Source organism: Macrotis lagotis, chromosome 6 (genome assembly GCF_037893015.1).
Source record: "Macrotis lagotis isolate mMagLag1 chromosome 6, bilby.v1.9.chrom.fasta, whole genome shotgun sequence".
Classification (NCBI taxonomy): Eukaryota; Metazoa; Chordata; class Mammalia; order Peramelemorphia; family Peramelidae; genus Macrotis; species Macrotis lagotis.
In genome coordinates this window covers 158,728,482-158,744,198 of record NC_133663.1, presented here as the reverse complement: position 1 = coordinate 158,744,198, position 15,717 = coordinate 158,728,482, and the positions used below count along the sequence as shown (strand labels likewise).

At 34.4% G+C, this 15,717-nt stretch overlaps 1 protein-coding gene across 2 annotated transcripts in view; it reads right to left on the bottom strand.

Annotated features, from left to right (window-relative positions):
* GPC6 (glypican 6) overlaps positions 1 to 15,717 on the bottom strand; it is a 1,417,939-nt gene that overhangs the window by 91,281 nt on the left and 1,310,941 nt on the right. For both annotated transcript variants that reach the window (XM_074191897.1, XM_074191898.1), the window contains exon 6: positions 15,538 to 15,681. In XM_074191897.1, the coding sequence (XP_074047998.1) occupies positions 15,538 to 15,681 (144 nt within the window). The remainder of the gene's footprint in view (positions 1 to 15,537; positions 15,682 to 15,717) is intronic.

Sequence of the window (15,717 nt, the reverse complement as noted above, 5' to 3'; positions counted from 1 at the left end):
TCTCCCACCTTCAATCTGCTGAGTTTCTCTTCCTCCTCTCCAACTCCAAACCCCTGTGCAAAGTCTTCCCAGTCATGCTGAATGAGATGAAGACTTTTATTTCCCTCAGATTTCTGCCCTTAATAATGGCACTCAATTCAAACCTATCGATATCTTTTATAAACCATGAAGCAAGGACCCAAACCCACATATTCAATCCTTATAGTATATTCTGCATATGTATCATATATGTGATATATTTAACAGATCTACTAAGGATTTGGGGTCTTAGAAGACACTCTCTGGCAGATATTTTCCAAAGCTTCTAACACATTGTGAGGGTTTGATAAATTTTAAGTGACAAGAAGAATAAATGAAATGAAATACCTAAAAGTGCTTGCTACCTAAGGGGGAAATACATTAGATAAATCTAAAGCATTATTATTAATTGAATGTCATGAGGTCTGATCTCAAATGGATTGAGCCCCAAGCTTAGAGGCCTCCATGGACCTAAAAGTTATATTTCACAAAAATCTCCTGATAAGTGCTTCTTGGTATTGCTCTGAGAACACACACACGCACACATGCACACACACACACACACACACACACACACACACACACACACACACAGCTTTTGGAAATGAGTCACCAGAGATTTCAGTGGGTCCCTTGCCTCTCAGTCTCCATCACTCCTCGGGGTTATTTTCATCCCCCATTCAGTTTTATCCGGTTCTCATATTCCCTGAATCTTTTATCTGCTTCCCTAATGTTCGCATTGAGATTTTTCATTTTAATCTTGGTGTGTGGCTGAGTCTCTGAGGTAGGTGCAATATAACTTTATCAAATACCACTGCTGACAGTCAGGGTTGCCTACCACTTTATCTTATTTTTTATCTTGCTTTTTAGTGATTGCTTGGCAGTGCAAAAAAAAATCAAGTTCATCTCTTTAAATCAAGATTCATACATAATTTGAGTTTTGTTAATTTGGTTTTCTAAAAAAGTATTCTGCTTAACTATAACAAATTGGCATTTTTGTAATCTTACATATTTTATCATTATAAATATATATTATTCTGGAAAGGGTACATAGATTTACTATATTGTCAAAGGGGTTTAGGAAACAAGAAAATTAAGAACCTCTATTCTAAATGATTAAGAATGAACTGAGTTAATTCCTTTAAAACAAGGACCTAAAACTGGCATGTAGACAGTTGATTATGGGTTGAATCTTCAAATCTAGATTTACTTGAACAGAAAGAATCTTTGGAATTAGATGTTGTTCTGGTATGACTGAGAATTTGAGATTAAAATAAGCTATGATGTCATGATCTTTCACACTCATAAAGGAAGTGTACTTTGATCTAGAACCTGTAAATCTGATAGCAGCAGCACATGCAGCTCTAAATCAGCAAAATCCCTTCTCATTCCTCCTGATGGTTCTTCTTTGGACTAATCATGAACATACACATGTGCATACACACATACACATACTACATATATATTTATGCATGTACACATGTGTGTTAGTGTTTATGTGTATATGCACATGTATAGAGCTATGTGTATGGATATAGATACATGCACACATACTCATACACGCCTTCATACACAGACATATTTATGAATAGAGCTGAACTTGGAGTCAAGAACACCTGAGTTTAAATCCTTTCTCAGTCATTTATTAATTGTATAACTGGACAAATCAAAGTCTCACACATACATAGACACATATGGAGGGAGGGAGAAAGAGAGAGAGAGAGAGAGAGAGAGAGAGAGAGAGAGAGAGAGAGAGAGAGAGAAAGAGAGAGAGATTTTTAAAATTTCTTTAAATTTTATTTAAGGCAATGGAGTTAAGTCACTTGCCTACGGTCACACAGTTAGGCAATTATTAAGTGTCTGAGGTCGGATTTGAACTCAGGTACTCCTGACTCTAGGGCTGGTGCTCTATCCACTGTGCCACCTAGATGCCCCTGAGGGAGATTTTTATGTCACTATCTCTATATTTTGTTTCCCCTTAGGCAGAATACATGAGCCAATTGCTTCATAAAGGTCTTCCTGATCTATCCAGTTTTTATTTTACTTGATATTAAATGTATTGACATTATAGGTTCATATGATATTATTATTGACATCATAGGTTCATAGGTCTTGAATTAGAAATGTTGGGGACCTTAAAAGTTAATAAAAGTGTTAAATATTTATATAGTGCTTTAAGGTTTGCCATTACAACCATTTCCTCAGTTTATCTCACAAGTGCAAGTAGGAAGTACTATCATTATCATACCAAATTTATAGTTTAGGAAATAGAGACAGAAGTTAGGTTTGCCCAGGGTCACACAACTAGTAAGTGATTGAGAAATGATTTGAACTTAGAGCCTCATTTTACAAATGAAGAAATGGAGATATAGGAAAGGAAAGGAATTTGACCAAGATCATTCAGGAAGTAAACCTTAGAGGTAGGATTTGAATCCAGATAACTCTTATTCTTGGGCAGTTTTTCCCACATTGTAGATTCTTTGTATTTGCTCATTTTTCATATGCTATATCCCCCAATAGAATGCTAACTTCTTGAGTGCAGGTGTTTGTATATCCAGTACTTATCATTGTGACTAACAGGGTTTCTATGTCGATCAAGTCTGCTTCTAACTGATGGAAGTATCTTACATTTCATTACAAATATTTGGGGAATCTGAGGTCTGGAATTCCCTTCTGGGTGTGATTTTTCTCCTGTGGTACTTGGCAGAACCTTTTGGTCAGTGTTTGGCCTTCCAGGATGACTTGACTGACTCTCTTAGATAAAAGATCCTTCATGGTGATGGGCCAACAGTTTTTATAAGCCCTTCAAAGAGTAGATTCCTGAGGGTGATAAACAATTAATGAGAAAATGACTATAATGAGAAGGTGGTCTATATTACAATGAAGAACTTGGGGTACATGATTTGGATCACTTAACTCTTAGTCAAAGAGGCTTATCAATTTCCATATCACCTGTTTGACAAAAGAGAGATTCAGCATTTTCTTAGATTTGTCTGTGTAAACACAATAAGCAGGAATCCATCCATTAGCCTAAAATTAGAATTTCTTTTATTATCTGATTAGATCTTGGCCTGGTTAGATCTCCACCTAAGATTTCCCACACTGGTTGTTTTCTGGATACAATGATTAGTTATTAATACAAGAGAGAAATAATGATTTCCCTCAGGTCTGAACAGGTCCCAGCATTACAACTACAAGAAGACATGGTGTCAAAGCTCCTGGAATTAGCATTGTTCACAGTTAGCAGTGGGCTGGAGCGATACAATCTTGGTCATAGTTTAGGATGCACAGGGATGGTGTCTGAGTACCAGAGTTTAAGCCTGAACCTGCTGCACAGGCAGAGCTCTAGCCCCAGGGAGCATGAGACTTATCCTTCAGCATATTGAATGGTGAAGGTCAATTTATGAGTACCTATACAATTTCTAATCCTATTTTCTCACTTGTCTCTCAGGGGCACCTCTGGGAAGATGCTTTGTTTTCTCCTGCTTTATAATTGGCTCATACTAAGTCTTTTCTCTCCCTTTTCTGTTTCTAAGAAACTCCCATATAATCCTGGATGCTTTTTTTTGAGAGTAGGGGTAGAGAGGATCAAGGTGGTTGTGATAGGGAGGTGGTTTACTAGTCAGATTTCATAAATATCTCTATGTGGATCCTAATGAAACAAAGAATTTTGCTAAGGAATTAGGTCATATTTGCACTGCTTTATGGTATGAATATAGCTTAAATCATGCTGTTCTGAAATGGGTAAAAGGGAATGGCAATGCATTGTAGAGGAATTAATTTGAAATTGTGGTTCAAGAACCTGAGTTTGAATCCTGGCTTTGCTATTCCCAAATTAAGATTTATTTCTCTGAGTCTCAGTTTCCTCATTCATAAAATGCAGGGGGGTTAAGACAGCTAGGTGTTGTAGTAGATAAAGTGTTGAACTTTGGACTCAATTTCAAGTCTTGACATCGATATTTCCATTTTGTTTGACTCTGAACAAATCACAACCTCTGGACCTTAGTTTCTTCATTTGTAAAACTGGCATGATAATAGTACTTATCTAGTGGGTTGTATTGAGGATCAAATGAGATCATATGTAAAATATTTAGTAATATTTATAGTTACAGCACTATATAAAAGCTAATAATAATAATTATAATTATAATTATTATTATAATTATAAATACCCTTTTAATTCTAAACCCTAAACATGGAAGTTTTTTTCTATAAAAATACAACAGAATTCCTCTTTACTGCATTAAAAAAAAGTCCTGAATATCTTTTAGAGACTCTAGGTTGTTGACTGCATGCACTTTTTTGATTCCTATTTTTTTACCCTTTATCTAACGTATTTTTCAAAGTTAAGAATAACTTTAATTTGGAAAGAGGACTTATTATTTCTCTAAAATGTTGTACTCAGAATGTTAGAACTGGAAGGGACCTATTTAGATAATTTAATTCAATGGATGAAGAGACTAAAATTCACATAAGGGTGCAGAAAAGGCAAGACTAGAATCAAGATACTTGATTCTTGGTCGTTCTAGATCAATGAGATCATGAGGATTCTCATAGATGAGCATCAACCCTAATAAATTTTTTTCTTAGGTAAACTGGAACCATTTTCTTTTGGACATGTGACATACTAGAGATAGCCTCTAGCTTTTTGAATTAAATGTGAGATGATCAATTGAATGGCATCTAGTTTTTTGCCTTCTGGTGCAACTTACATTGTCTCATATTTACTTTGTTTTTCTTTCACTTAGGGAGTTGTAAAGATTGACAGAAAAAGAAATACTTAAATTTTATTTGTCGGGTACTGAGAGTTCTTCACTGAAATTATGGATGTCTGCTTTGGGGAGCTTTCTTAGGTCAGATTCCCTTGGAACAAAATTGACAGTCACAGATTCTGTCTCATTAGACTCAAATAAATGATTTGTGTTCCATTTTTCTTCTTGTAGACTTAAAGTAGTACTTATTTTAAAATCAATTTTATATAGTACTCTCAGCCCATTAGTCCTAGTTTTGACCTTTATTGCAATCAACAAATTTGTTGTTGATGTCAGCAAGGTCAGCTTCCCTGATTAACCTGTGAAAAAAAGGACCCTCTTATTTCTTGGTCATAAATCAGCACAGAGAAATAAACAGACATTTTAAGAGAAAATAAATTTAAGTTCCAGAATGGGAATTCTTGGTGATTCTAAATGATGATATAGGAAAGACGGGGAGGATTTGATTTGCTCAGCCTAAACAGACCCAGAAAGAGTAAGGATAGTGGAGAAATAGCTCTAAGGAAACATGACAGAGAAGTCAGAGAGGTGCAGCACTTGCAATATGCAATATCAAAGCCCCATCTTCACAAATACATCATTTGAATCAGAGAGACACTTAAATGGTGGTAATAAAAAAAGTCTTTCCTCATTCTGTTTTCTGACTGTCATTTGTCTCTTATTCATTTACAATGATGTTAAGTCTCCATTTCTTCCTGACAAAGTATTTTCAGCAGAACTTAAATCTGCATTTTAGTCACTGTCTACAAATTTTTTGGCTGTCCTTCTCTGCTCTGCTAGTATTCTGATGGAATGCCAAGTCTAGGGTGGTAAAATGGACTTCGGAGAAGTGGGTTGAACGACATCCACTGCACTTGGAGCAAGCACAGCCTCTCTTGGGCAAGGTAAACACCCTTGCTTCTTTGAGTATGGCCACATGTCTTCTAGAATACTAAGAGCCATCAACCTCCCCCAAAGCTACTAAAAAGGCTCATTCATCAACTGAGTAGTCTTTAACACTGAATTACAGGAAAACCATTCAAGGCCTCTTGCCTAGGTTTGTGATTACTGCCTCAATTTCTCTCCCTATTTCCTCTCCTCTCTTTCCCCTCCCCTCTCTTCCAAATCCTTGAAGGCTTATATAAAGGTCAGGAAGAGTGAGCGATAAAACAACTTTTATTTATTCTCAAATTCTGTCCTTGGTTATATGTGCTATAAAAGAGCCTAATGATCTCACAGAAATCCAATTTTCAAAATCTTATTTGTAACATTCCATTATGGGGATGGTTGATGGTAGTGACTGAAGAGAGAGTGTCATTTGCTAATGACAGGTCATCAGACTTTTTACAGTATTGCCAATCCTTTAGTTGTAAAGAAACATTCTTAAAGTCAAACTCTCTTAACTCTCAACCTGTTGAATGTGCTGAAATAATATAATTATTGTGTGCTGCAGATATCTTTCTGTCTTTAACATTTATGAAGGAAAGTCAATTTTCACTCAAATTGGTTTCTTTTCATCTGGCTTTCTTTACAATGTTTATGCCGGAGGTTTATTGCTGGTAGTAAAGAGTGTCCAAGTATGTTATGGGAATAGCAAAATTCCCAGTGCTTTAAAATGAATTCCATAGGCCCCTGAGTCAGTTAAAAACTGATTGATTATATACCAAATACATCCAAACTGGTATTTATAGAAGATCACATTTCTTCAGCTCTAGCTGTCATAAGAGTGAACATCACATTTGGGACTTGTGATGCTAATATCACAGACAGCCATGAGCAAAAATTACTGCAAATTCTCTATGAAAAAGAAAAGGTATTTTTAAACTGTTCAGTGATTTAATAAACATTGCATGGCAATGGATTTCTCTGGTGAACAAAGATTTAAAAACACATGTTCTGAGCAGGTGTATAGAAAGTATATTTGAGATTTTATGAAATTGAAACATCAAATCATCATGCATTTTGGTGAGAAGATGCTGAGTTAAGCACAGACATACAGCATGGAGGAATATATATATATATATATATATATATATATATATATATATATATATGAGTGCTTCTTCAAGTAATTCATTTTTAAGTGAAGAAATCATGGTGCAGTTCATTGTTTCTCAATGTAAGATTTGGCTACGCTACTCTTCCTGAGCTAGGGTCCGACAATCACACGGTTCAGAACTTATTACCATCCACATCTAATTTATTTGTGTAAATATTTTAGTAATGATTCAGCTTTCTGTGTAGTTATCACATATCCATTCCTTCCTAGATGCTAAAATTAAGCAAATCAATATTTGTAGTACCTGCTACATTCAAATCCCTGTCCCCTAGGGAAAAAAAAGATTGTATTTAACTTGTTTTATATAATGACTGGCATGCCATAGGAATTTTTGTCAGAGATGATGTCATATACCTAGTATTGTTTGTCCTCCTAAAGTGGGGGGAGAGACTGAAGAAAGCTAAGATTAAGGGAAATCAGAAGGTCCTAGGAGAAAGGATACTCCTTGGGAAAGAAGGAAGGGAATACATGTTGGAAGGAACAAACAAGATTCCATATCTGATTAATTTAGAAGTTATGGGGGGGGCCACCAAATTCAATGCTATAGACAAGAAAGAAGTTAGTTTTCCAAAACTAGGGGAGTTGGCATGGAATCCAGAAGGAAACACATTAAAAGGGGAAGCAGTGAGCATCAGTAAAAAGATATTTTTACTCAACTTCACCATGCAACAGATCATTCTTTCATGGTAATAGTTTGCTAGCCTCACCCACATTCCTGACTGTTCTGTGGGCTTAAAAAGGTGCTGTTTAGTTTCCTAATGTAGTTTGCTTTCCTATATGCTAAGTATATAGGGAGAGCTCAATAAAGACAGTTTGTTGATTGTTATATTTGGATGAGATGTCTATTTGGGGTTAATTCCAGGCTAGAAATTGTTGAGAGCTTTAAAGTACAAAGGAGGAAATAATTATATAAGTATGTTATAAGATACAGAGAAAATCCTTAAAGCCATATATTGTTTCTAAAAATATGCCATTTCATTTTGGGAGGTCACTAATTTTAGAAGTCACTAATGTCTGACTCCAAGTTCAAAGGGAAAAAAAAGGCTAGCCAGGGACTGAAAATGATTTCAGTTGGTAAAATTTTAGCCTATCTTCTCCTAATAAAAACCTGAGCTGAAGACATCATCCTTTAGTGTCCATGACTGGTGTTATCCACACCACCCTCTAAGTGTGTCTTAAAGCAATGGTATGGATAAGGTTTGGTTTCTTTATAAGAATTCTGCAGCATAGTGATGATTATGTCTTGTTTCTCCCCCACCACACATTCATGACCTTGCCCATGATGGATATGTGGGTCTTTCTTCTTCCTACTTGTTCTGTTCTTCCATAGGCTGGAAAGAACAGCATGGCACAGATGCCCACTGACCCCTGAGTGGGAACTGAAAAATACATATATGGAATTGTAGTTTCTGTCCAGGTTTCCTGCAGTGAGAAACCAATGAATTATTTTTGTACATTCTCCAAGCCCATGGAATAAGCAGAATATACTGGAGCTCTGCCATTGTTTTATATATCTTTCTGATGATATTCACAACTAGCCTCATCTACCACAGGCATCCTAAATGGAAAAGAGGGCTGTGACAGACGGATCTCCCCACTACCCCATACTGGTGTCATTGCCTGGGGAAGCGCTGTCACAGAGGCTGAACATGCTGGCTTTTTACTGTTTCATGTTTTCTGCTCTGGAAATCTACTGCATTTTGCTGTAATCATTAGCCAAGGCTTCAGTGAAAAAAGAATTGGAGTGTCTCAATAGGGATTTTCAGCTAACAGATAAAATGGACTCTATCAAGATAAGTCAGTCTACAACCAGAAGTCATTGGAACACTGGTCATTCTTGTGTTGAGTCAGATGAAGCATAATGATTCAGATGCAGTAGACCCTGGAAGCCAATCTAGCCTTTCCACATTTATCTTTAGAGAATTAATTGAATTGGAGGTGCTAGCTTTCAATTGCTACTGAGGGTTTACTTTCTCTTGTTCATGTCAAGCAGAGAATGAGTGGTGGGCAGATTGGTTTCACTTAGATGGAGACTGAGGGTCTAATAAAGCCCTTCTTTGTAGCCATTTGATATCCTTTAGAAATGCAAAATATTGGATTTAACAAGATGCAGGATCCTTAAATTGGTTTTAAAATGCCATTACAATTCAGCATAAACAGACAACATGTTCTCTACTTCCCTCTGAAACCCTACTACAAACATCCCAGAGAAGTCCTAAAACTCAGAAAGCAAAATATGATCAGATCTTCTTATTTTTCTACCCGAAACCTATACTAACCACAAGGATGAAAAAATACTGGAAATTTAGTTTATTTTCATAATTCTGTTTCAGAGCCATTAGAAACCAATAGACATTTTGATTTACTCGTTTTAGAAGATATCATTTCTCATGCTTATTATTTGTGGTTTATCAGTATATATCAGGAATAATCTACAGCTTTATAAGAATATTACACCCAGTTGTAGTTGTTAGTTGTCCCATTAGAAGAATGTAGACATAAAATAGGCGATCATATTAGCTCAAATTAAGTTTACCTTCATTTGTTTATGAAGTAACTTTTCCCCCCACATTGTTAAATTTGAAACTAGTGTAAAAGATTGGTTAAATTTATTTCAACTAATAAATCTGCAAGCACAACAAAAGATCATTGCAGTAACCATATATTCATACAAACACTATTGATAAAGCTGGAGGGACAGTGGTTCAATGGTTAGGGATGCTAGAGCCACAAAGAGGTATATATATGGAACATTCATCATTGTGTTGCAAGGACTGAGGCAAGGTTAATCTTGTACCTTAGTAAATGTAAGCCCCTCTAGCAGCCAGTGTTCTAATGTTACCCTCTGGCTACTAGCCTTCCCAGAAACAAGTCTTCTCTTCTAGAAGCATCTCAAGCTTTTGATCATTTCTTCATGTTCCTCTTCGCCCTTCAACTTGGAAAGGATATGATCAACTAAACTCACAATGAGACAATATTGATGGACAAAACTTAATGTATTAACTTTCTTGGTGATGTCTGCAATATAATAGGAATACTGCCTTATCTTGCCAGTCTTTCTGGCATGACTTTATGAAACTAGTATGGATGCCTATCTAATTTAGGTCTCTCACATCTTTCAGCCCAGAAGATAAAGTTGTTTTTGGTCCCCGTGGTGTTGTCCTTGAGTGTGGGTCTTTTCCATGGTAGATTTGTAGCATGACATGGTGTTAGCTCAGTGATACCACATCCATATAAGAAAAAGAACTAGAAATCATATGGTTAGTTTGTTCAATTTAAAAAGCCAAACTTTATAAATGAGGTATTCCTCAACTAGAATGTCAACAATTTGTGTAGGCATTGTTAAATGTTAAAATATGAGTGATTTACTGTTATTTAGATCAAAGAAGGGAAGTTGAAGGAACTAAAAAAAAATTCATAGCAGCAAAACATTACCTATCACCTCAAGTTCTTACTGCTCCCACTGGTATTACCATTTTCCAGCATTTGATAACTGAAATTGGTTTGCTCTCACCACTAGTTGGGTATTCACTTGGCATAAGAGGGAGAGAAAAAAAGTCAATTGACTCAAATTCTAACAGCTAAAGAGCTAGTTTCCCAGGCAGACTTCACACTGAATCACCCAGTCAGAACACTGGGTCAGAATTTTAATCACTTTTCCAGTGGCTCAGTTTTGTGCGAAGACTAAATTGAGAAACTCTGACATTAGGGAAGGATTGAAAAAATGATCATGAGTCACAAATAAACAGAAGTCAGGGAGCAAAAAAAATCACTGAATTATTTGGAGAGATGCAGTAATTAGTTCATTTTATAGACAAATTAAAAAAGAAAAGTGGAGATGGAATTCTGAGATACTGTTCAAAATGATGACACAGACAAATGAAAATGAAGGTAGAGAATAAGAAGACCAAAGCTTACACTATGTTGCATTGTCTTCCAGATAGTCCTCTGGGAAGCAGGAGGAAAACAGATTTAAAGAAAAAAGAGAGATTATTCTACATGTATTGCCACAGAACAAATAGTACGTTTACTTATGCAAACTGGAATTTTGACCTAAATTTTCCTCAACTAGCAAGTAACATATTTGGGAAAATGGCATATTTTGAATACATTCTGGAGTCATACTATGAAAGATCATCTCTCACATGCTGAGATTAGCTTTAAGCAAGATAAATATCTAGCTTAGTGAATTTTTTTCTAAATTTAAAAAATGTTTTCTGAATTATTTAAAGGCACAATAAATTTAATACAAAATACATTGCTAATGTTTGTTATTTAAAACATACTTTCACCATGATGATGAATTGTCTGGGACCAAGTTATAACACTGGTTTGACTGTTTAGTTTTAGTACTCATACACCACACTGATCACTAATTTTCTGAAACCTACAGTTACCTTTTCCAGAGGTTAGCTCAGCAAAGTCTGAAACTGTATTTGCTCAGTGCTCAAAAGTGTTGCTCTTTGAGGCTAATTGATTTCATCCTGTATATACATTTTTTAAAAAAATCACTTTTATATGTTATTCAATACATTTTGTAGATTAAGATGTGAAGAAAGTTCAATTCCTGTGAAGTATAACTCAACTGCTGATTATTCAATTAAGTTCCAATAATGGTCCATTGTGATAGAAGGGCTGAGATGATTAGCAGCATTACTGAGGAAAAAAGATCCCTGACAGTTAGCTATTTCTTCACTCAATTAGATGGAGGAAGTATCAATCCCATTGGTGCAACAAGACAATTTGGTAGAAGTCAGTGTTGATATTTTGTGATGAGCTGATTATCTGTAGCTGAAGTTACACAATCAGGAATAAATAGGTAATTTTAAAAAAGCCTTGGTGAAGTCTTCCTGATGGCTAGTAACTATCAAACATTATTGTCTATCCCTGAACCTGGGCTATAAGATAAATAACTGGAGTAGATGAATCAGTTTGTTTCTATTAAGAAAGAAGATGTTAACCCCCTGACCCATTAAAATATGCCCATTAAAAGGGTTAAATTATGGTATTGATGTTACCGTTGCATTTTAAGGCTTAATTTTTTTTTACAGTATTTATCACTAGAATTTCACTCATCTAGGGTAGAGGGAGGGACTCTCAGAAACAAAACCCATCAGCATCAATCCACATAATAATAATGCTGATATAATTTATATTTCCATTAATTGAAATCCTCATATTAGTGATTACATTAGAATCCATAGTCATTACTTCAAATGTCATTAAAACAACTCTCCAAGACACTTGTGAGGTGTTCATTTGAATATTTTGGCAAACCAAGCTTGACTATTAGAATATTCATTTTGAAATTTCTTTTGAAATGGGCTAAAAAAGGGCAGAATGACATATAAATGTTTGGATATGGTCAATGTAAGAATTTTATTTTTGTTTGACTTTATTTTTGTTACAAGAGGGTAAGTGGATGGGAGATAATGCTTGTAAAATGAAAATTAATTAATTAAAAATAAAAAAATATTTCTTTTGCTTAGCCAATCAGAGAAGTTAAATATTTTTTAAAATGTTACTTCTTTTCAAAGAGACATACTTCTTGGAAGTAATTTTTAAAAAATATTTTAAGGGAGTGGAGCACCTACAAATTGACCTAAGACACACTTTGTTAATATAAAATCAAATGAATTATGAGACAGTATAATCATAGAATCATAAAATGAAGCTGGACAGAGCCTTTGAGACAAACCCCTTTGTTTTACAAATCATTCCACTTTATCAATATGTGTCATGATAGTGTGGTTATAAATGGAATGGATGGTTCTGATCGGTTCTGCTGTACCAGCATCTTCTCATGTAAGCATATTAAATGTGACTTTGGTCAAAATGATAGGTGTGAGTAGGAAATAATATGGAATTAATATTTCTTTTATTGCTTGATACACATAATTTTTGGTAGGAGTAAAAGTGGTAGACCTCATAGGATATTCCCTTCTTTTGAGATCAATATCTTTTTCTGATGAAGACAGCAGTTACAGACAGGGTAAGTGGAGTTGGGGGTTGGGCAAGGAAGTAAGGTGGTAGTATTTGAATTCCCAGTATTCCTTAATGCTGAGATAATAGTGGAATCATTGCTCTTCCTTCCCATTACTCAATGCCATATAAAGCCAAAAAGGGAAGAGGATTAAGAATGAGGCAAGTGTTGCACATATTTGAGTTCTGCTCAGGCTCTACTTTCCACAAAAGTAGACTGACTATATTCTTTTTGATGTGGGTATAATAGCTTCTTAATCCCAAGAGCCTCCGTCAATTGATGATTCTCCCTTCCAGGATATATTATGAATGACTGACAATTATACATTGCTAATCCTAGTTTAATGAAGTTAAAAAACTTTGAATCAAATGTTTTTTTTTAAAAAACCTTATACTTTTACAGTCTTAGAGATGAACTGCCTAAAATATCTAAAGGATCAAGTTTTTCATTTAGGATTATGAAAAGGTTCAAATCCTGACTCTAACACTTATTAGCTATGTGAACCTGAGTCTCTGTTTCCTCAAGTGTAAAATGTGAATAAAAATACTTTTATTAGCCATATCATTTGTTGTTTGGAGGAAAATATTAGTATTTTCTGAAAATAACATTAACATCACTAATAATTTTTAAAAATAAAATATCCTTAGTGATTTAAATTTTCATAAGCAGAATTATGTTCTGTTTATTTTAAAAATATTTTCAGAGACAGCTTTTCAAAAATATCTTTAGGTACATGAAAAAGTTCACACTGAATACACATAGTGGCTAGGAAAAGAAATTTAAAGTCAATTTTGTGTTATTTCTAGTAATTTGGAAATCCTATTAGTTTTATGGTTTTTATTATTTCTAAAAATCTGGTGAATTGGTATTTGCAAAGAGTCAAATTTCAAATACCATACTTACACTGTAATGTGGACACTCAAAACATCACTGGTGTGATGTTACATAGCTAGTAAAAGTATTATTTGTTATTTGCTACTTGACTGTAAACTCTTTAAAGGCAGACATTGTCTTTATCTCTTTGCATACCTAATATCTAGTATGAAGTACTGAATACCATAGACATAATATAAGTTGCCATGAAAAATAATTTGTCATGGTCTATTTTACTTTTTGAGAGAGAATAATTGATTTCTTAAGTTTTCCTATGTTTTAATTTTATAATAGAAGGGAAAATATCTTTACTTTCCTTTTTTTTAATGAAAAGAATTGACTTGTTCTTACAATTCTAATTTTCTTCCTAAAATTTATTTCATTTTCATCAACTATATACACTGAATGAGAATATGTCAATTTAATCTAATTTTCTGAAGATTCAAAAAAAATTAAGAGCTAACAAAAAAGAGAGCCTGCTCTTTATTTATGTTTTCAAACTCAAAGTATAGACTTACCTACACAAGTCAAACTGAATAAACAATTGGACTCTGTTATTTTAAAAACAACTGGTCCTTGATTGTTTTTTTAAAAAAATAGCTTACTCTAATTCAAACCTAATCTCACAATCACTGCATACCAATATAGCCAAGGTGAATTGAAGGGTTGAAACAATATCCTAGTTAATTCAGTTACAAAAAATGTGCTGCTGCTGAAAACTTAAATTTTATGTGCTCAATAATCAGGATGCTATCCACCAGATAATTCACCAGATAATTGACTGATTTGCCAATCCCCTTTGACTGCTGTGGCAAAACCTTTCTGATTTTGTTAAATCTTCATAAAAAGAAATACTGAGCTTTATTTGTGGCAAGAGCAAATGCAACCAATTGAATCTAAATACTTTTATACTATAGAGGGATATTAACTAAAATGCTAAAGTAATTCATAACAGGTATGAATAATAAAAGGTATATAATAAAAGTGTATTCATAGCAAGCAGAACTCTTTCTATTTCTAAGTTTACTCAGATATCATTCAAACACTTCATGATTTTGCTTTCATGACAACTATCTAGCAGGTATTAATAATGGTAAAAATTAAATAAACACTATTTGTAACACTGTAGAAATAAGGATGTGAAATAATTTGAAAGTATTGCCTTGAAATGATGAGTTTTTAATTTTAATTTCTCATAGCAGCATTTTATTTTTAGTTGAATTAGGAAGAGTTTTTAATCTTTTCTTTGTATGAGTATAATGCATTTCTGATTGAGGTCTGCTGAAACTTGTACCCATGTATTAAATGGCACCATGAAATAGGGTCCATTTGCAAAGCACTCTAATTTTATGAAGAGATGGGGAAACTCCCCCCACAATATTAGGTAGAGATATTGTTTAGGAGGCCTATGCCAAAGACCTTTATATATGAAAATTTAATGGAAGCAAAAGTTATAATGAAGTTTCACTGTATCATAATTGAATAAATAGCCATTTAAAAAGAAGAACAGAAGTAAATGAATAAGAAATGTGCTATTTTAATTATATCTATTGAAAAACGGGTAGCTTAATCTCCAAATTAATATTTCAGAAGAGCTATGAAGTAGAAAATTTGGTCACTGAATGGGTGGATTGATAGGCATACATTTTCTTGAATGATCTAATTTGCAACCTTAAAAAATGATCTCATTACTTTTCAAAATTCTTATTAAAAGCAAGACTAAGTTTAATCACTAAGCAAGATAAGATGTAAGAATGATGTGACTTTCACAGCCAACTTTTTGAAATCACATGATACTTTCCATGAGGGTGTGTAGCAAGATTCACAATGTCCATCAGCTCACTTTTACTTACCAGCCTATCCAAACTTGTGCCAGCAGCTGTTGTTGGTCTTTCTTCAGGGTTGTATGGTCTAAAGCGAGTATTGAAATTTTCGGGAGCTGAACGGGATGACCTCAGAGCAGGAGCAGGCTTGGGCTGGCCACATCCCTGAAAGACCTGGAAGAACCATTTTAAAATCAACACATAGTCAAA